General features: G+C 47.1%; 1 protein-coding gene across 1 annotated transcript in view; it reads right to left on the reverse strand.

Moving 5' to 3' along the window:
* Positions 1-23,429, reverse strand: part of LOC143373295 (protein Fe65 homolog) — a 147,991-nt gene that overhangs the window by 101,689 nt on the left and 22,873 nt on the right. The window contains exon 3 of the mRNA XM_076820427.1: positions 10,472-10,824. Within this exon, the coding sequence (XP_076676542.1) occupies positions 10,472-10,763 (292 nt within the window). The 5' untranslated portion in view covers positions 10,764-10,824. The remainder of the gene's footprint in view (positions 1-10,471; positions 10,825-23,429) is intronic.

The following is a 23,429-nucleotide window of genomic DNA, read 5'->3' on the forward strand; positions in this document are numbered from 1 at the left end:
ACTGTACTGGAGGGTAGATTTGTGAGGGCGGAGAACGAGGTAACCGGAACGCAAGTTCGTTGCTTGGAAATCGCTGATTCCAATGTCTCCGGCGTATACGTTCCCGTCTACGTGAACGGCTTTAACGGCCACGCCGCCACAGTGGTCCGAATAGGGGTAGTAGAGGACATTCGACCGAAAAATGCACTTTCCCCTATCGAAATCTAATGAATGTATACTACTTCCTAAATGTCCATCAGTCTCGAAACTGAAACTATTATTTAAATTTAATAAAAATTGTAATTAGGACGAACGCCTAAAGTTGGACATTTTAAAGATAGCATTTTTCACCAGAAAAAAACTGCTTCCTTCTTAGAGATGCCCTGACGACCCTGTTTAATATTTTCTCTCCATTATTTTTCTAGAATGAAGAGCATTCTTTTGCGTTAACAATTAACACCGTTTACTAAAAAATTAGTAACTAAAAAGTTTTTTAACTAAAAAGTTTTCAATTTTATTAAATAACAATTAAGTTGAAAAAATGAAAATAAAGACATTAAATAAACTTACAAAATATTAAATAATAAATCATTAGAAAGGGATAATCTTTTCCTATTTTTTAGCATAAATTTCATTCCGATATCTTTTATATTTCAAAAGTTATATGTCCCCCTACTACCCCTATTCGGACCACTGTGCGCCGATATGGCGGGTCGCGGAGAACCGGAACGCCACGCGAGAGCGTACGGGCAAGTGGAACGAGTCGCACAATGGTCAGACCAGAGAGAGTTCGTCTGACGAGGTCGTTGTCGAGGGCTCAGGTCTACTGCGGGGGTAAATGCGCGAGATCCCGCGAAGAATCGTGCAGCAAATACCTTCGAGGTCAATTCACCACGGCTGCAGGTCCACGATCGACGAGATTGATTGGAGTTAGTCAAAGTGCAGAGGGGAGGATCCGCGAACGTTTTTACGGGATTAAGGATCGCGTTATCCACGCTTCTCGTAAAGGAGTTATAGTTTTGGGAGCGAGAGGTTGAACGATCTCCCGTATTCGGAATCGTTTCTAGTCTTCTGGCCTGGCCGTAAAGGCGCAACGTTACGTCGGCCATCGTCAAAGATCATGATCCGCCCGCATTTTATTCCCATAATTATCGTCGTAATATCTTCAGCGTCCTCGGGATCGCGCCGACAGTTAACCAGCCTCCGCTTTAGAGTGACGCGATCGTAAACCGCGATACGTCCGCTCCACCCTCTCCCGGAGTTCCGTTAATCATCCTCTCTTGTCTCGTTCTTTTGCCTTTTGTCGCGGCGAATGCTCCGCGGCCAGGCGAAACCAATCTGCATACAAGGGCGTATTGTAACGGCTTGTCGAGACATTTTACTCCGATGCGTTAAGAAGAGAGTGCTCCAGAGGCGAGAAGGGGGAGTGGACGGGAGGAAAGAGATTCTCCGAGTGGAGGCAGAGTGTCTCGAAAACAGGAACATTCCGGTGGTTTAATGCCGACGGTGCCCTCGCTCCCCTCTGATGGCACGGTAGGAGGACAACGCGGGGTTGCATTTCTCGCTCTTGTTCCTTTCTTTCTTCCATTTACTCTCCTCGAGATCGAGGGGATCAGGGGAGGATAAAGGAACCGAGAAATAAGAGGAGAGAAACCACCGTTTTGGACACCGAAACTTCTGTGAAGCAGTAACAAAGAGATAAAGGCGGCAGATGACGTATTCTGTTCCGCGGCGGCGACGAAAAAGAGTGGAGAAAGATAAGGAGGAGAGGCGAGACGGGGTGGAGAGAGAGAAAAAAAAGGAAGGAAGGCTCAGAGGAGAGCTCGTGACTTTTATTGCGGCCGAGCGTGTTAATCCCGAGCACCCATAAATTCATCCGGCGGGAATTGCTTCTTAACCGGCGCCATCCCCCGAGTCCCGACAACCTGTCGAAGTCTTAACTAACGTACGTGATCTCCGCTTTTCCGCGAGAGAACTCGTGGAACGCTGACACACCCCCTGTTTTCAGCCGAGAGGCATCCCTGGCCCTTCGTAATCTACGAGCCGCGCGTCAATCTCCTGCGAGGTAAATTCGAGAGAAATTACCGCGTAAAACTACCGCGAAGCGGGAGGAGCGTAAATGCCCATCGATCCCTCGAACGACAAATATTTAATTACGGAGAAAGATAGTCGGCCGGCGGTGCGGCGTAAATGACGAGAGAACGGGCGGAAGAGGCTGCAGGGACGAACGGGCTTAGGGGTGGTGGTGAAAAAAAGGATAAAGGGAAACGGAGGCTTTCAATCTCCCATTCCTCCCCATTATCTGCGCAGCCATTCCGATTCTTCGAGGTTTCTCCCGCTGTCCCGGCTAACAGTTAGTACCCCCGGCGAATTACACCGGAGGTAATTTCTTTCGGAGGCATTAATTAGCTTCTGTTTTCCACCGCCATCAATTTGCGACTCGCGCCGCAATTCTGCCACCCCCTCCTCACGTGAGCTGCGGCGGCGGCCGCGTTGCCGTGCATCTTCCACGCGATCGATAGCCGGCGAAATTTAAAGATAGCAGGCAACTCGAAAGCTCACCCGCTAAATATTTCATGGCAAACGAAAGCGTTCGCGGAAACACGACACGACCGTTTATTATCGTCGGGCGGTGGATAAGGACGGACACAAGGGTAAGCAGGGGTTAACGCCTCCGTCGTCTCGCCCCTAACGAATTGCCAGAAATCGCGTCGCGTGAAACGTTAATTAAGGCGATTTATCGAAAAGAAAACCGATACCGAAAGTAAATTGGAGCGAAGCCTAGGACGAACCCGCGCGACGACCGGCGACAACGGGCAACCGGGAGCGGTGAATGCCACTGCAGTGACTCTCCTCCTCGCTTCCTCTCTCCGTCTCTCTTTTCACACTTTGAAAATCTGGGTTCGAGGGACTGCAGCTTGGCTCTTTCCGGATCTCTCGTCAGGGTCGTTTGATATTCACGTACCCGTGAGTTTTGAGGGAAACCTTATACGCCACTTCGATCCCCCCCGACAGGACTTTTGCGCCGCGCTCCCAAAGCCCCGCGGCGAAACTGGCACGGAACGAGTCTCTTCACCGTGTACATACGCCTATATACGCGGCATATACCTATCCACCAGGCGCAATTTGCATGCTCGTCCTCGTTTTAAAGCCTACCGCTGATTTCCGGCGTCATAGTTTCTATACCAATGAAAACTCGACCCGGATCCGTCCCGTTGTAGCCATCCTACGGTGTCGTAGCATTGCTCATGATTCTCCTGGCGTTAATAGCATGTATCGATATACGGGGTGCTTCGCGATTAGCGCGCATAATTCCTCGGGGATTAAGACAACCATCCACAGTAATAGGAAGACGCTAAGAAAAATTGTAAACGTCTGGGCGGCTCTATTGAAACTCGGGAATGAAATGCAGATTGGTAGGGTTTTCGTTAAAGGAGAGGTAAGTAGAATATTGCAGGGTTTCGTCGAGGCGTTCGGATATCCAGCAAGAGATAAACAGCGTGATATCGATGTCAAGGTATGAGTCGGAGAAGATGACGTGCCACTTGGAGGCATCGACGGAACGGGAAGGAAACTGGCAAGAATTAGCCACGAAACGAGCAATGCCGGATGCACGTGTAGCCGAGACCCCTGCAGGAAGCGGGGTCTTTCCTTTGAATACGCTTAATTGCGAGAACAGTTTCGTTTCCAGGAGGGAACCAGACGGTCTGACGAGGAGCACGGAAATGATTAACGACAAAAGGTGCCTCCGCTCGGATCTCCGCGAGCAGAGCGAGACAGCAGGGCGAAAGAAGAAATAAATCTGGAACGTGAACAAAATGAACAGGACCCTGCAATTATTCCGCGGCTTCGAAAACTATCGGCGAGCTCCGGGCACGATGAAAGGGAAACAGTTTAATTATTGGTCGACCCTCTTTTACTAATTCCCAGCATTGTACTGTCTAACGATATCGAACCGTTTCGTCGATAAAGCACGTAGGTGCCGGGACACCTGATCGTCGTCTCGCGATTAAGATACACGGAGAAAGATGAGGATCACTTGCGCGACGTGTGCGCGTACCTACAAGGGGAGACTAATTTGAAAGCACACAAGCTTTGACAAACTTCACCGATTAAATTGAGTGGTTTATGTGTCATCTCATTCCGTTGGATCGAACGGTCGGGATACTAGGGGATTTATCGTCCGTTTATTTGGTAAACATCACGTTGGCTATCTACGATCTCGACCGGATCGATGGGGCCTATAAAGAATATTATACGCGGAGAGTCCAGACGGTAGTCAGACTCCGAAGTATACGCGGGCACAGCAAGCCTAGGCGAACCGCGAACGTTGCACCAGGGGAGGCTGAAAATCCAGTGTCCGCTTATCCGCGAATATCGATAACGTTTGCCGAGCTTAATCAACCGTTATGCGTACACGTTATCGGAATCAACACAGAGCGACGCTGCCGGAATTGCTGGGAAAACTCTGATAGATCCGACACTGCTGATAGACCGAGAGGAGACTAAAGCCGGGGATACGAAAAAGAGTTCTTAATGATGGGAATCTCAAAGAGAAATTCTCCTCGGGGAGGAAACGTACCGGCCCTTCTGACTCGGTTGCTCGCCGCCGGCGAGAAATAGAATTTAAAAGTTCCGGGGAACGAACGGGACAAATATTTCCTTTAATTAAGAGAGACCGGCCGCGACACGATCGAGGAAACTCGATAACGAAGGACACTCTTCTTGGCCCCGGCCAGGGAATTAAGCGGAGGATGATTTATTCGGCCGGTCAAATGAAACAGCGCCGAAAGGGAGGAGGTTATTCGTTTATTTGGCAAATATCGAGCCCGTAATCTTGGATCCTGGTCCGGAATGGCGTGCCATTGCAGCGGTGAAGAAGCGAAGGCGGGCAGGCAGAGAAGCGGATAGAAAAAGGAGAACGGAGGGCGAGAGCGCGGAAGGAAGAGGGACAAAAGCGGGGGTGGACGAACACCGACTAACCAAGGAGAGTGCGCGGGGGGTGGGGGTTGGTCTGACGCAGCAAACAGAAAATAATACCGCGGCCATTGTTCCCGTTTCGCTTTTCCGTCCCGTTTCATCCACACTCCACTAACATCGGCGCTCTCTCTTCTAGGAACCCTCCTCCATTGTCGAGTTTCGCTAGGTCCCTTTGCCTCCCTCATCATTTCCCTCCACCTTCCTACCTCTCTCTCTTCTGCATTCTCCCGTCAGTGTCTAGCTACGCGTCCCTCCGTCATCCTTTTCCACCCCGCCCCCGTCCATTGGCACACGTATTCCCATATTTTAGTCGACTCGGAAGAGGAGCACAGAGATAGAGATAGAGAGAGGTGGAGGAACAGAGGAATCCGCGACAGATTGGAGCATTCATTCGGCACGGGAAAGGACGAATAATGCACCCTTGTGTCTCGGCACTTTCGCGCCGAATAAATCAATTCTTTTCGTCCGCACTCTCGTCGCTAGGTGCTTCGGTTCGCCAACTCTAACGCGTTTACACCCCTTGACGCGTAACGGCCATTCGCAGTCGTCGCGCCCCGAATGGAATTTCCGCACTTGAACGTGTAACGCGGCGAGAATTAATCCGACGTGACGCGCGCGGCCGTACTTTCATCTTTGCGCGCGGCAAATCAGCTTTATTAACTCCCGTCGCGGGAGATATCGCGTCCTCGGTTTTTCCGCCGCATCAGAGACCGACCACCCCCTGTATCCCTCTCGCGCTTTGATCGGTCTCCTGTAGTAGAATGTGTAACCCCATTTACGGCCATGCTTTCAATCCCCGTCAAAGGCAGTGATTCCGCGTTGTTTTCCAATTTCAACTTGGCGCCGCGATTGTTTAACTCGGCAAAGGATATGTTTATAAATCGACCGGCTTCGGACTCTTTTGTCCCCTCCTCACCCAATGTTTTCGCGCGCGTATGAGCTATTCCACGTCAACACGGATAGGTGAAGAATTTAGTTTCACCGATTCTCTTCAAAATTACAGCATTTGCCGATAACCTTGCAAAAACAAAGTATACTAAATTTCAACGGCCTATATCAAATAGTTTTCGAAATATTTAATGTTAAAGTTTCGAAAATTCAAACAAAATCGGCTGACGCGTCATCACTTAAACTGTAATATCTCGGTCATTTTTAAAGATAATACCACCGTCTGGGCTCATTTTAAACCTGAAGGAATGCTTTCTCAACCCGTGTATAAAATATTTTGTTTATGGGATCCGTGCTGTTCCAAGTTGTGTGCACTATCGTAAGTTTTATTTTGTATACTTTGTTTTTGCAAGGTTATCGACAATTGCTGTAATTTTGCAGAGAATCGGTGGAACTAAATATTTCACCTATCCGTTTTGACGTGGAATAGCTCGTATTCAGCTGTTTCCTTCCTAGGCGTAACAAGGGAAACAAAACACGAGGGGTTGGAGAGATAGATGGAAACGTTCATTCGATCGATGGGAAAGAGAACGATCCGTCGCTCGGCTGCCTCTCCCCTCGCGAAAACGAATTAATTTACCGAGTAATTTTCAATATCTATCGAAAACGTCGATTCACCGCCGCCCGCCTCTTGTTCTCCTGCGTTCTTTTCCCATTGTTTGCTGCGTGTTTACCATTTCGTTCCGAGTCCCTGGGTAATCAAGAAATATGCTGCGTCCTCCGGCGTATTTTTATCAGCGAATTGTTACGGTCCCTAGCAGCGGAGCGAGACCATATTCAGGCTGCCGAGGCGAACCGGTGACCGATAAGAGTCAACAAACCCGCAAGTTCGATTCAATCTCGGCGGGCGCGTCTCGCCGGGGAGCGTCGGGATACGATCGGTTAATTGAAAAATTCGACGTATCCAATCCCCCACTTTAATGAGATTTTCGTTGCCGTGGATTATCGCCGACATTATCGGGCGTTTCCGGCTGACGTTGAACAGCATGGAAATGCGGGGACGTAATAAACCGTGGGGGTCCCTGGACTTTTTTCGGCTCGTTAGCAGAAATAGCGCTGTACCAATTCTCCGGCCGCCATCCGGGATAAAGTGAGCGCGGCGACAAGGGGAGTCCGTTCTCCTTTTGTGCGCTCTCTCTCTCTTATACCCATTCGCCAATTTCGTTCCAGTAAACGTAATATCGCTGAGAGGACTTCGGAGGAGAATTTTTTTTTTTTTTACCCAGGTATCGCCACCAGCTCTCGCCTCTTTGTGCTAGGACGGAGCAAGCGTAAAGAGAGGCCAAGCAATGACCGATAAAAGTAGCTCCCTCAAGCAGCCCAAGTTCGATTCAATTTCGCCAACTTTCCGTCGTCGCGCCGTGTGCCACTGCCGCGCCAAGTGCTGTCATCAAACTCGCATCCACTTTCCGACGCGAGAGAGTGAGACAGAGAGAGAGAGGGAGGAGAAGTGGCTCTGCAGCTCGGCCACCCGCGAAAATCCACTTTCCAGCTTTGAGCTCCGCTACCGAGCGATGCATCATACCCGTCGAATAAGACGGATGGGAATAATATTCGAATTAGGGACGTCCGACGCAGCGTGCTTCGATCGCTCGCCATTATGGCCGGCGATCTTCGTACACGTGAATTATGCGACGCCGTGTTCGACAGCCCTGTACCGCGTAATAACGCGGCGGTGGATGTTTTCCAGGGACTGCTTAAGCGGCGCGAGTAAATTGTGTAGAAAGGAGAATTCGAGGGATGTCTGGTATCAGGGTGGTGATAGAAATCTGGTGATGCACTTGGAGCACCCGCGGGTAATAGTAAAGCGATGAAAAGCAAAGGAAATTAGCCAAGGGATTTAAATGTTACGCGTTGGGCAATTGGTTTACCGAGCACAGCTGCTTTCATTCTGTACGACGATATAATCTAATCGCTGGAAGCCACGAAAGTAGATGGGCCGGCGTCGATTCATGTCGCCGCGAGGCGATAAAATTGTCTCCCTCTGAAAGTCGGTTCCTTTCCACTCTCATCGGTGGAAAAATTGCCGTAATCGCCGGCCGTTACACCGATGGCACGACGATAAGGGTAAATTATCCTCGGATTAAAAGTGTCTCGCCCGCCGGTGTCCGACAATTTCTAAGGGATCTCGCAGGATCCACGGCGATACTCCATTTTTCTCGGTGGCCGCCACCGAAATAGGATAGAGTCACGAAGCTATTTATTAAGATCCAGCGAAGTTCGAAGCAGAAGGGAAACCGAAGCGCTCGGGGCTGGTCGGGGGCCAGAAGAAGAAGGATAACCGGTGGAGAGGCGACTTGTCTTGGGAAAGCTTAACGTTCCAACCAGAATCCAGCTAGAGAAAGCTATCAGCTCCAAGCACCATGCCCGAGGACAGTGAATCTCGCGAAGCGCACATGGAAAAAATTTAGGATACAGCTGGGCTTGTTTGCAGCGGAAAGCTTCCGAGTTATATGGAGCTTGTCCCGCGTCGAAGGAACTTCGCAGGGTGAACACGATGGCGGGATCGCGAGGATGGATCGACGGAATTAAAAGTCACGCGCCGACGACAAGCGTAATGAAGCGGAAGGCCTGGCAAGAATCACGGTCTGTCTGCCGCGAGGAGAAAGCTTCCTGTTAATATAGGATACCCTTAAATTCTCGTCCGCGGGGCGGAAGGAGAAGGTGGCGCGGCACGTTCGCGTAACGACCGTTTGGGGTCTAAATCTTGATAAACAGCTGCGAAGATTGTTAACGTTCGCCCATTATTTAGTGGAGAGGCCGAGTTCTCGCCGCTCCGGAAGACCAGAGGAAAGGAAAGAATTAGAGGGTAGACGTTGAAGGGAAGAAAGAGTTTGGATGCCGGCCAGACTCCGGTTCGGGGGCTGAATAGTCGATCGCCAAAAAGGGGGATCGTTTAGGGCTCTGTTGAGAGCCCCGCGAACGTTTTGTCGCGAGCACGATGGGAACGAATGTCTCGGTATTCTTTGCTAAAATGGACCCTAAAGCATGCCGTGCGGTTTATCAGTTGGAATAGACACTGAGCCCTGTTCATTTTAGACGACATCCTGCGACGAAGCTTCTTTTTTCTTGGCGAGGCTTAAAACGCGGATTCGACGGAGGAATTCGTCAAGTGTGCAGCCTTTGTGTAGCCGTCTACGAGTCGTGCCAAGAAGGCTGCACGAGAAACGAGGAATATTACGGACCTTCAGCCAACAGACATATTTACCCATGGACGTAATCGTGATCCCTGCGCCACTCACTTCTGCCAACGCTCGGCTGGCTACTTTCGTGATGTCGTCACGACACTGTATCGCCCATTAACATGATAAACGGCGGTGTTTCGTTACATGGTAGTCATCAATTTCGAAAGCAAGCCATTAGACAACAATACACCCACATGACGAATCATTGTTATCGTAACCCTGTCGTAATAACATGGTAACTAATTCGCGCAGCAGTGGCCCATTGAAATGTCCCTCTTTAAGGGATTATACCTAGTCAGGTGGCCGAAAAGAGACGAATGTTTGTGAATTTTCTTTTGAAGAAGCGGAAGCGTATATTTTTACAAAAAATTGCGCTTAAAAGAGCAACATGTAAAGAATATTTGGTAATTTTTTCGTAGAAAAATATTTACGTTTATAATAAAGTAACAACCGACATCCAAGAAGCATTTTTAAAAATTCGTGAGCACGGCCATTCGGAACCAGATTATCTAAAATCCAAAAACACAAAAGATTTCTTTAGTATATTAATGTATCCTTAGGTTGACGGAGAGAATTTTCCGAAATATTAATTTAAAACAACATGGCGGCTATTTAAAGCTGAAATCCTGTTTTTTTCGTGTGATTTTTGCACAAAAAATCAGGATTTCAACTTTAAATAGCCAAAATTGTTTTAAATTAACATTTCGGAAAATTTTTTCCATCAACCTGAGGATACATTAATATACTAACGAAATCTTTTTAGTTTTTTGATTTTATATAATCTGGTTCCGAATGGCCGTGCTCACGAATTTTAAAAAATGCTTCTTGGATGTCGATTGTTACTTTATTATAAACGTAAATATTTTTCTACGAAAAAATTACCAAATGTTCTTTAAATGTTGCTCTTTTAAGCGCAATTTTTTGTAAAAATATAAGCTTCAGCTTCTTCAAAAGAAAATTCACAAACATTCGCCTCTTTTCGGCCGCCTGAATAGGTATAACCCCATAAAAGGCCCCAGTAATGCTATTCATACCTACTTACTTGGAGCGAGTCGAAGTGTGCTCGTTAAAAGTATCGCAAAGAGAATAACCACTCTGATTTGAAATCGATCGAACTTAACAATTCGGAAGTAACCGCGTCTCGATATTCGAAGTGTGCTGTTAAAATGCATACATTTACTGGGAAACGCTGCGCGGTAATGGAGGCGGTTCCCCTTGACCCGGAAGCGTTGATTACCCACCGAAGACTCCGCGTTAAGTACGAGTTGTTCTCGAAGAAGCAGCGACGGTAATGAAGTAAAGTTCGTGTTTCCACGTTTTATGCCGGCAAGTTCGTTTAATCACAGGCCCGTAGGAACAAAGAGGAAATGAGCACTTACCGAGGAAGACGCTCTCGTCGATATCGTCGGCTTGCAGGTCGAGGTCAAGGTCGACCTCGCCGTTTGTGGGAGCCTGATGGCTCCTCTTCGCGAGGTCCATCAGCTCGGTTCGAAGATCCGGGTGGCCCGTGGCCAGAAGTTCGGCCAACAGGGTGATGTAGGACGAGTTGAGAGAAGTGGGGCTGGTAGCACGTAGACAACCGGGCAACCAGAATCCTAAGAGACCGTAGGGAACCACCGGCACCGCTCCGGTACTGACCAAGCCACCGTTCAGGAGTTCGCCGCACAACATAGGTGCAGCGATGACCTCAGCTCCTCCCTCGTGACCTTGGCAACGCCTCGATGTCGACTACCTGCGGCAACAGATCCAATAAAGATGGAATTAATCCAAGTCGGTCGTGGGATTACGCGATTCAGCGCCGCGGGATCGGCAGCTGATTATAATCGTTTTAAATCGCCGGGGAGATCAACGCTCGCCGACGAGAGACTTTTCGTCATCGTTTCAGATTCTCCTCCACTCGATGGCCGCTATCTATGCGGGCTCTTTAAATCACAGCTGGACAAAGAGGGGGTTGCACACCGCTCGGGGAGAGAAATATTCGAAACGTGCACGGCGTTAAATTGCCCGCCCCGTGGTAGGGTCGTTACTCTTTCGGTATCCGGCCGCGAAACCGAATAATATGCCGCAACGAAAGGCGCTGCGCCGCGTTAAGAGGAAAACTTCGGGGTCATCTGCATAACAAAAGAGTCGGCATAACGCTGGACACCGAGGGGCCGGAACAATACGATCCGTGGCTCACACGTTTCTGCACAATTATCGCGAAACAGGCGCGAATTAATGTGACACGCGTTCGCGCACACGCACGCGTGCCGATGATATACGGACCTGATACGAACGGCATAATTCGGCGGCGGAGCGCGATACTGAAAATACTTGATTCGCTTGTAGATTCACTCGCGGAGATCGATCGCCGTGCCGCGCCAAGCGGAATAGCTCTCCCGACTCGATTTCACTGGGAAACGCACGACGGAGCAGAAAAATCTGACACTTCGCGACACGTGCTGCGATCGCGCAATTCCAGCGGCGAGGCTCGCGAAATCGAGTACCCAGCCGTCATCTCCTCTGTGTCCATCGACCTAGTTCGATCACACGGTGGGAAACTTTAGTGGCGGTGTCACTTGCGCGCGAAATTTACGGGTATTTTCGGGACAGCGAGTCGAGATGGCCGATCGAGAGAGCCGGTAATGCGGCAGCGGACCGGCGTAAATGGAGTGTGACGAAGAGAGAAACCAGAAGCGACCCAATGGGAGGAGGGACATTCCTTTGGTGCCGACCACTCGTCGCCGCGCCGCGCCGTGCTGCTCGACGTGACGTCACCGGTGATTCGCGTGGGTGTGGATAAGCCGAATGATCTCACGTTCGCCGAGCTGCACCAAGAATTTGTTGCAACCTATTTCCAGCGTTTGCAGTATCGATCTGTGCATCTGACCGTCCGCACAGCTGTTTCCAATGTAAATATCTCTTTGACTGTAGACAGGAGGAGCACAAACCTGCATCCGACAAAGGAATTTCAAATGCTGGGGCTCGTTTAGCTGAGGTACAGAAAATTGTTCCAATAAAGAGATGACTGGCGGTGGGTCAAGTAGGATCGTCAACTGTTTAACGCGATCAATTTATTCGTCGGCAGATGCAACGGAGGCGTCGCATGCAAACAAGATGCCCCAGATCGTCACGGCCCTGAAAGCAGGCACGCACTTCTTTCGTGGATCGGCGAGGTGAACCGTCACTGATCGGAGGCGAGAAATACCGAGGGAAATGATCTCCCGTTAATTCGATCGTCGACGCACGGACACCGCGACATACATATTTCATGGGCATTCGGATTACATACAACGCGAGAAATCGCTGCAGAACTCGAGTGCCAGAACCTCCTGATCGGAATTTCCAGCGCGTGCAGAGCGCATTGGCGTAACGCCGCACAGGCGTACCGAGATCGATTATGCTTCTCGCCACAACATTTTCCAAGGATAACGTACGGCTGTAATTGCCTGTTAATCTCATCTCCATAAACGGACAGTGCCTGGGAAATCGTGATGCTATCGCCCGGGAGAGGACTGGTGAAAAATCTCCACCGCGATTCGCTCAAGAAACCTATGTCATAAAACTTTACTTCCCTGTCGTTTGAGGATGCTCATCACCGTGGAATCTTTGTTACAAACTTACGAAAGCCTGGAGATTCCACCCGCAGCGCTGCTACTCCGAAAATTACATGGCGCAGGGCGGTCATGTAACGTAATTTGCACGGTACACGAGCAGAATACGCAGTCGATATTACAGCCACGAGGTACAGGCGCAATTTCTCGGTCGCCTTTCGTTAACGTCAGACAGAAAACGATTATATTCGGTTCGGGAACCGAGAGGAGGAAGGTTCATTGCGCTAGAGAAGGGAGCGCAGGTATCAGCAAAGTGATTTCATTTTCGAGAATCACGCGCACAGCTACGCCGCTGCGAGGCACCCAGTCCCAGATGGAGAGGCGACGTTTTATTGTGTACCATTTTTCGCGAAAAAGCACACTGTGCATAGTGCACACGCGAACGGAATATTCTATCAGGACGGCGGAGCGTCGCGAAGTCTTGGGATACTGACGTGACCGAGCCCGCGAATACATTCGGGAAATCGCTCCCGAATGTAACAAACGCCCCTCAGGTCGATTTATCGGGCGGACCAACACATTCCGCGCGATAAATTCATTTAATGATATCGCTATTGAACGTTAATGTGCCGTTAAGTGTACACTCCGCATGGGACGTGCAAATTCTGATATTCTTATTCGCTGCGCCCGCTCGATATAAATCCCGATACGACGAATTTAATGCAGATATATCTCCCCTGCGACACAATGCCCGCGCCCATTTTTCCGTTCCGAAATTTATCGGGCCTCGGCACGACAAAAGTATCCGCCTGTAAATTATTCGCGGAATAAACGTTCGCAATATTTCGCCCATAAAAGCTGCGACCTTCGATCAGCCATATTAAATATCGCACCGATTTCAGGTCTGGAAACAGGTATCGAATTGGTTAGCGGCTACGCAAATATTAACGGTACACACCCCCGGTCCATAAAGTGTAATATTTGCACGCGCTGCTCCCCAGTGAACGCGAACGTCACAATAGTATCGAACGCTTTTATTGCCCCTGGAAAAGAATGACGAGCCCGTGCGCGGTCGCGAACGAAATTAACATTTTTTCCAAAGTTTCGGGTTGAACGGGGAGAAGAATCGGGGCGCGCGATCCAGACGTGCGAGATTGATAAAGGCGCGCGGTAGTAAGTCGAGGTGAATCGATAACAGGGTTGAAACAACTTACGCAGTCGAAATTACGGTGTTCGGCTCCTCTAGTTCCTTTTTGCCGTTGATTGCACGCGATTCAGGTAACGTTCATGATCGTCGAATTACACGGTTTTACCGGTGCGGATGAATCATGACCGGCTAGGAATACCGCGATACCGGTACTGACGAAGTTTGCAGATAACACCCGGGGGCACGGGCGGGGGGTTGAAGGAAGCCATCGACCAAGAGCGGCAGACGAACGGGCGCCGTGACCACCCACCCCCGCGCGCTCCTTTTATTCAGCGGCTTATCCAAAACTGGAGCAACCCCCCGTTGCACGACTCTAGAGAGCACGAAACGTACGAGCGGCGGGCACGAGATATTCCTTCCACCTTCGCGGCCATTCATAAAACAAACCTTAAATGCCGCTTTTAACCGCTACATACGGGTTGATTTATTACGGTATCCTCGCGTTTCCACCAAAGATCTCGCGGTTCGTTTACCCCGCGGTAATAGAAAGAAATACGTCCCGCCCAACGAAATTAAAGAGCAGTCCGGTTAGACTTCTCGAGTCTATGGTTGGCTCTTAATCACCGTCCGCTTTCCGTGCACTAAATTGTAATTGCTCGCGAGACACGATGGATCATCGAAACGAACGGTGGATATGGACGAATCTCGCCCACTGCTCGCTCGCAAATTTCAAATTTCCAAACTCACGGGAGCGTTCTACCTACGTAACTAAGAATTTCTCATGATCTTCCCCCGTCGACCCCGTTCGATTCCCCCAGGGCCGTTGAACTCCTGGTGCATTCACAAAGTAAGCTGAAGTTCGCGCAGGTCGATAGATGTATAAACGAGTCGTAAGTTTCACGGTGCAGGACTCCGTGAGCGGCCTCGGCGCGGGCACGTACACACGAGTCCTGGAGGATCGTTTCCACCCTCGTGTCTGGGTAAACATCGTCGACGCGTCGTTACCGGCTCCAATCTCGGCTGTGGCCCCGCGAAAATCCGACGGGACTCGATATCACCTGCCGGAAAATCGTGACGCCGTCGAACCGCCGCCACCGAGCGGCTCCATCACATACACGAGGCACACTCCGGGCACGATATCGCGATGCCGCCGGTTCCTGCAGACCTGCTAGCCTTCAGAGTCTACCCTTCGACCGTGGGTAGACTCCGTTTCATGAACCGCTCCGAGGCACATCCTCGGGACGCGCAAACCCACACGGAAATATCAATCGAAGTGGAATCGGAGACATCAAAGATACGGCGATAAAATATTTGCACAGCTAAACGAGGGCGGGGGAGACCCGCGACGCATCTGGTTTTCTTCTTCGGGCGTGTCGATTCGAATCACGCGTAATATCGCGCTCCGAGGAGGGCACGAGGCGTCCCAGCAAGTGGATACGGGAGTTCCGCTGATGAGAAAGTTGAACGAATTCGCTTTTTTTTTTTATCTCGACCCGCGCCGCGTCTTTCTACGACGGCTATAGTAGAGTCGATAAGAGGCGAACGTCATTTGCTCCCCCTAACTTCCAGGAGAGAAGCGAAATCTTCTAAATCGAAGACGAGCTCCCTCGACAAGGATCCCGTCATTAAGACTTTTGATTTGAATGCAAATAGGCTGCTAGGTCCCCGTATCTGCGTGCCATCCGCCCGTTGGGATATTTTGCGCCGTAAATGGAAATAGACTTTATTTTCTCGGGGCGGGACGGTGAAGCGAGCCCCGAGCGCGATCTCGTTTCGCATCGAACTTTCGTAATCAGTTTCGCGCGGGATGATAACCGGGGATCTCTCGCCTCGCGAGAATTTCCTGATTTTTCGGGCGATTTAAGTTTTCGTACGTTCGAACGCATCCGCTCGGCCCGAGGGGCTCGCGCACGCGCTGCCAAGTAGAAACGGATCCTACCTACGCGGCCAGCCAGGTAGGGCAAGACATAATTTACTGGTTTCTGCTTGTTACACCGACCGCGCGACGCCCTGTCGCCCTGGCGTACATCGTAAAGACGACAAACTCGACGTAATTTTATCCCGTCTAGGTGCGCCTATACACACAGACGCATGGCGACGCCGGCCTTCGTCCCTTTGGCCAAATGAGATTTTACTTTCAGCTAGCTACGCGCGTTCCCTGCAACACGCGCTTAACAACACTGTACACCGATGGAAATGAAACGGTTTATGTGACCTAACGCCTCTCCCGATCCGCTTTTCCTTCCATCCGCGTTCTCTTCTTATACAGAAACGCCGTTTCCGTAATCTAACGTTACATCCTCTTACCTCGTGGCGAAATTTTTGTTAACAAGGAAGAAGACGACGCACAGTGGTCCCAAATCGCCAAAAGCATGCCAAATTTCAATTTTCGAAGTATATAGCAGCTTTTTGCTATTATAGCAGATTTGTTGTACATATATCAGTGCATCAAATTCCGTTTGAGTTTCTTAAATATATTGATTGGTTATTGAGATATAGGCTGTTAAAGTTGGCGAAATTTCATGCTCCTTAATGTCTTCAAAATGGGAGCTTGTTTAATGTGTCAGAGAAAGTTTATCTGAAAAGATCCATAGGTGAAACAGTTTACCGTTAAAGTAGATGTTATGAACATAAACTTTCCACAGAAACAAAGTAAAATATCTTTGAATTTACCCTTGTAATCCCCTTCTCAATATGTTATAAATCTAAGTCATGTTTGAATAAAACGGAAGGAAAACAAAGATGAGTGTCACCGAGTGTTACGCTGTAACAAGTTTCTTGATATAAAGTAACATGTCAAGTACGATATCCAATTGAGAAAACTTGCGGTTTTTAAGATATTTAAATTTAAAGTGCAAAGTGTATTTAGTATACGAATAAAACAGCATTCGTTATTTCAAACAACGCTTATAATCCATAGTTTTCTTTTATTATTTTCGACAATGTACTTCAACTACGTGACCTACTAAACGCAGAAATGTCGAGTTTTTTCACTAGGATCAGAAAAAAATAAAAATTTTTAATAATTTTTAAAAATGTTTTGAAATTAATGTCGTCATATTAAATTCGACATTCTAATTATATAGTTTTAGTAAAAAATCGGAACAATTTTCACAAAAATTAACTTGAAAACGACATTTATACCAGTGATATTAGAACCTCCATTTGGTTTTTTGCAATTTTAACTACAGATTCGTAATCAACGACCCCGAAACCCCCCGAGCACCGATTTCTGACTAAATTGAAGTACGTTTTGAGGGGTTTGCCGCTTTTTAGCGCTTTGGAACCACTGTGCGATGCGGCGCTGCGTCGAAGGGAACGAGAAACTGATAGATTTACGGGCGAACAACGCTGAGAATAATTCACAATTACGGCTCCGCGTTTTCTTCGGTTTCCTGGCTGTGATGTTGTAGGGGTGAATATTTCTTCCTCATCCCTCTGCTCTTCCAACGCGTACGTTTCCCCACTTTTGTTCGTCGTTTATTCCTTTCTCTAGATTACTTAATATGTTATCTGCACCATCACCGTCATCCGAATTCTCACGTTACAGACATTGATTGATCCATTAGGGAACAGCTTCCTAAACCCTTGCTTTGACCGGCCACCCTCGCTCCTACTCCGAAAACCCTTAAAACCTCTTTCATCAGTCCCGTTAGTTCAGTACTATTAGGCCAGTTCTAGAGCGATAGCCGCGCGTCATATCCGCGGCAAACATTTGTTAACACAGTGTTAACATTTATGAGAGCCCGGTCGCGTGGGCCACTTCCATTTCGCGTCATCCCGCGCGAAAACAATAACCGAGAGTGACGAGGAATTACTATAAACAATAACGCGGTCGCGAACGTGTACACGTAGGTATCGCGTTTCGATCGGCGACTAACAGCAGCAGATTACATGGAAATGGGTCTCGATACCGCGATAGCTTGGCAATAGGATTTGCGAGTGAGTCGAGGTTATCCCTTCGGAAGGAGAATTTACATGAGGATTTACACAGTTTGCTAGAGCCATATGAATAGAGAGAGTGAGAGAGAGAATGGGGGCGGAGGGGACGCACGCGTTGGGTCCCCAATGTAAATTCAAATATATTTGACGTATCATTCAACGGCATTGTATATAGAAATTTACCGCGCGCCGCCGCGTAAGGATCCCTCTCGCGAAATATGCCGCATCCACGGACGGTCCGTCTCCCCGGGATGGAGACAGCGCACCTCGGCAAGGGCGGAAGTGTTGCCCGCGTTATAGACGAATAATTACGTTCCTTAAATTCTCCGTGCCTACTGGAGCAGGCAAACAGTTCGCTATTTTAATTAAAACTTTCTGTTTGGCACTGTTCTGCAGAGCGAAATTATGCAGCGCGTTTAGAGCACGAATTCAAACTCGAGCGATGAGGTAAACCAGCAGGTAAGCCCCGGCTTGGTGGACAGGGCAGAGGGTTGATTGATCGCGTGTCAGGTTCCAGCCAACCTGGCGCCAGCACAGAGTCTCTCAACCTGGCGCCAAGCAGGGTGCTTTCCAGCCATAACCGACTCGGTACAATCTGTCCTCGGCCTCTTATCTGCACGACATTCGGGCATAAATTTCCTGACTCATGCGTTCCACGAATGATCCATAAAAAAAAAACCTAAATATATCCAGGCTTTTCTAGTGAGTAATCCTTGAACTTAGCGTATAAATTCTCGTTCAACTTGGCCCTGAGGCATTCGATTATAAGTCACGGTTCGAGCGTCGCTTTCTTTTTGTTTTGTTTATTTCTTCCCCCCGCTTCAAATTCGCAGGAACGAACAGGGGAATAGGCGTGATAAGAAAGCCGCGAGTTTTCGACGCATAAAACGCGCGGGCGGTACAAATCACAGCCCTGCCTGCTGTCTCCATCCACTGCTCCTGTCAGTCACTTATTCATTCTGTCTCTTTCTCCTCTGTGATCACCCCTCCGCGCCGACGGACCTTTTATTTGATCGACGACTGACGTTATCGCGGGTAATATTGGAGAGAGAGGCGACTCCACCACTTCCGAGCGATCTGGCTCGCTCCATCAAACATTCATGCTGTCGGCCGCGAGCTCGTGTTGCCGCTCCGTGAAAATGCGCCCGATAAAATGCACCGGCCGTCCCTCCGACCCCCTCTGGTGGCACTCTTTTGTGCGCGATATAACCGTCGCCCTGCCACTGTTAATATTCCTCAGGTCAACTTCCGCTTTTGCGGGGCCACTATCCAAAAATCGTTCCCACTGTTCTCAGCCCCGTGCGATCACCGTTTCCGCGTGGAAACGTCTCGAGGCCGCGTGATTTTCAGGCTCTGTTTGCCCGTGACGGGGCGACTAACGGAGTCGATGCGGTCGTAACGGAATTGACTTTCAGGGAAAGGCACTCACGGGCGTGAACGAGTCTCCTCGGCGAACCTGGCAGCTGTGTAGTTTTAAAAACCGTGAACGATGGCCAGAGGGGTGGCAAGAGGGAACGGAAGCAGAGAGGGCGGACAGGAAGAGAGACTTTGAACGTAAAGAGAGGAGAGTGAACTCTAGACCACTTCGTCACACTCGAGAGAAGACAGAGAGGGCACGGCAGCTTGTTCTAGTTTACGGTTCTCAGAACGAACTCGGTAGAGAAGACTCGGCTGGTACCGTGCCTCCCGCGTGGCTAAGAGGCCAACCCGAAATTGTCGCGAAACTTTCGCGGATGCTGCTCCGAACAACCCCACGACCACCGTTCGCGGGAGAAGCTTTTGGTAGATTTTAAAGAAGTTGCTAATGAGGACGTACCTTCGCTTCTCTATGCGCCGAATCAGTGCCCGATTGAAGCGAAATCGACTATCAGCATAATACTCAGCGATGTTTCGCGTCGATTTCCACAAGGTCGTCGCCAGAATCGGCCTGGAATCACAACCACGTCAGCGTATATTGGAAGACGCTGGGTCTGCTAGGTATTCGTCCCAGGAATGCAAATGTACCCGACGCAGATAGTAATGCGTAGATTAATCCTCAGCTGATCGAAAACTCCCCCGAACTAACCACGTTTTCCTCGAATCTGTACCTGAATCTTCGATATACCTTTGCACCTCGTATCAGGTGATTCCACAGGGGGTAGAGAACTATTAAACGACTAAAGTCAACGGTTTCTTTTCGGTTGGATTGCTTAGATACTAAATAACCACCATACCGGTACTTTTTCACAGTTTTTTATGGACGCTTTTCCTAGCAATGTAAAAAGTTATTTAACGCGGAAGATGGTCCTGCGTAGCGCGCAGCTGTAGTCCATGTTCATAGTCCCAGGTGAACCAATCATCTAAAAGCAAAATGCTCTGGGGTGAAAAATTTCTACACTAAAAACTACAATGTGGAAATTTACTGGCGAATTTAAACAAAACAAAAATTGTGAAAGTTACGCACGAATAAATTTTTCCCGACATTTTTACGGAAAAAATCGCCTTTAATCAGTTATTTTATTTTATTTGTTTCACGGGATAATCCCATTAATTACAAAAATGACAAAACTTAATTAGAGTCTGACACATTTACACCTCAACTAAACATTTCGCAATCGACAACGCATCCGTTCGCCGAAAACATTTGAGGAAATCACGAAGGGATCCACAGCACCGAGTTGTACGTTCAACTGACGCATAGCACGGTTTATAGAGTCTGCTGTATAATTACTGTACGAAGGCATTCTAGTATCAAATAGCGGACGACTTATAAAATTGACCATGGGCGCATTCAACTTAATCTCCGCTACCAGATCCGAGCAGTCAATTTGGCTGCTCATTACCTTGTGCAAAAATAATAAATTTGCCACTAACCTTCTGTTTTCCAAGAACATTAAATTTAGTTTACTAAGAAGAGGGCCGTAGACGTGATCTCTCGCTGACAAGGGATTACCGAGCATCCAAGCAGCGGATCTTAAAAATTTATGCTGCACCCCCTCAATCAAACTTATATATCTTCGATGCCTGGGATCCCAGATAGTCGACGCAAATTCAACGTGCGGCCTAATGGGAGCAGTGTACAGTAGCCTAAGAGTATTTATGTTCCGAAAATGCTTCGCGTTATAAAATGTTTTACAAACATCCAATGTTGATGTGGAAGTTCCGCACTGCGGAGAAAGGAATTCTGCATCTGCAGTTAAAAATTTAAGTGAGAATATTCATTCGTTCAAGAGTTATGATGTACTCGGTGTATAAAAATGTAGTTTTGAGATAAACGGCTTCAATGTTAAGTCCCCTACGCTAATACCGCTCCGCAAGGCCGTTACTTGACAGCACTCAAATACTTTCAGCGCTAAAAATGTCCGCAATTATTCGAATTTCCTCGCGAAACTTTATCATAAATGCACACAATGTGTGTTCACTTTCAGATAAGTATCAATAACAATTATTGTCCATCACTCGAAGGTTCTCTAAAAAAATGGCTTCTGCGATGACCACTGCTGCTCGAAGGTCGATCATCTAAAATAAAAAATTCAAAGGAATTTACTTATTATACTATATTATCTAGTATTTGAACGAATGATTTCTTTATCCGATGCTTAGTTTTCTTTTAATTGACGAAAATCAGGAAGGATTTATGATAAAATTTGAAACTTTTACTTTAAACATCAGCCATTTTTTCCCAAATCAATATTTCGAAAAATCCTTCGTTCAAATATTAGATAATATAATATAATAAGTAAATTCTTTTGAATTTTTTAATTTAGATGATCGACTTTCGAGCAGTAGTGGTCGCCGCAGAAGCATTTTTTTTAGAGAACCTTCGAGTGATAGACAATAACTTAGTTATTGATAAATATTTTTAAATACAAAAATTACGCAGTACTAGATGCAATCCTTAAAAGGAAAAAAGATTTTTTGAGAAATGTGTTATAGCTTTTTAATAAAAAATTTCCAAAGACCACCCTTTTCTCGGCCTCCTGACTGAGCATGACCATTTAAATGAATTGTCGATCTCAATTTCGGTGGAAAAAAATGACTTTCTTCATATATTTCCACCGATTTCACCCGAACTACTCAGCTGATATGAAAATTTTGTGAGGTACACTTATTGGTGATTCAATTATCTTCAATTTCATATAATTTTCGAACATATCGGTCATTCGCAATTAAGTGGAACGACCTTTTTGACAGACAGGTAAAAAGTCCACCAGTCGATATCTCGAAAACGTATCCATAGGAAATTTTTTGGACCTTACTTTTGAAATTATCGGGCGATTATACTTTAAAAAATAATAACGACATTTACTGCGCAAGATGGCTGTAAATTAGTGTAATAAGTAGGGTAAAGACAGATAATATAGAACATCGCAACATTTCGATAAAGAAATAACGAACTCTTCAGGCAATCGTGAATACTAGATCCCTAGACACAATAGACGATGATACTGACAATTGAGTATCAGTCGGGCATCCATCATTGAAAAAGAAACGTTTATATTTTTCGTGGGGTGTAAAAGTTTCTGAAGAGTGCATCAAACAGTTAAATATTGTAGCGAAGGTATGTTACAAAGTATTATTTTGATATAATTTATCATTACATATGTGTGTTCTTGATTATTCAACAATAGTTTACCAATAAAGTTACTTTCTTCTTAGTATAATTCTTAATTTCTTGTCGGAATATGTGTGTGCGTAATGTGAAACATACCGAGTAACATAGATGAAGTTGATAATGACGATGATGCGAAATGCTTATTTTGCGATGGTAATTATAAAAATAATGACAATGAAAAGTAGACCCAATGTATTCGCTGCTTTATTATTCATGTGCCCAACGTGTAGGAGACGCAGAAAGCAGGAATAAATTCCAAAAATGATGTATATTTATTTATTGATATCTTCTACTTAGTAAATCTTCATTTTTAGTAAAAGAAAGGAAAGATTTTTTAGTTTTCTTTACAAATTTCCTAGGTGTTCCATATTGGGTCCCATTTTTTTCAAACGCCCCATTTCCACTCTTTTCAGTTTATTTACTTTACATAACTTTAAAAGGATTGGAGTAGTTTGCACGCCACTTATAATAATTACAGTTACTAAATAAGGTAAATGTCCCAATTAGCGGCCCTGTAAGATATACGCGCACGTTCTAACATATTTACACATTTAGGGACGCGGTAGCGTTTCGGCGCCAAGTACATGAAAGTACCGATTATTGACCCCCATAATTATTATGAATTTAATAGAAAAATTCGATGTAATTTTTTGAAATAGTAAAATTACAATTATTTTTTAACTTATTTGAATATATTTTTCTTACATTAATATACTCATGCAAATAATACTTAATACCTAAAATTTGGCCGTTCTTAATTTTGGTAAGAAGAAACTACTTTTTCACGGCTTTGTAGCTGACACACGTGAAAACATTTATTAATTACTTACCCTGATAGCCAGAAGGCTGCGTTCTGAGGTGCAGAGCCTGATGTCAGATCGGCAGCAGATCCGCAGCAGATTCTGCCGTCTGCTACGGTTCTGACGTCAGATTCTGCTCTCTTATGCCAGAACCAGACCCTGCTACCAATCTGATGTCAGACTGGAGACAGATGGTTATCAGGGTAATTATATGTTATGGTATACATTAGCGAAACCATCAGCAAGTTACTTTGAATATTCACGAATCGAATTCAATACTTTTAACGCCCGTTTCGAACCGAAACAAATTCATATTTAAAT

Source organism: Andrena cerasifolii, chromosome 9, assembly GCF_050908995.1.
Source record: "Andrena cerasifolii isolate SP2316 chromosome 9, iyAndCera1_principal, whole genome shotgun sequence".
NCBI classification, from domain to species: Eukaryota; Metazoa; Arthropoda; class Insecta; order Hymenoptera; family Andrenidae; genus Andrena; species Andrena cerasifolii.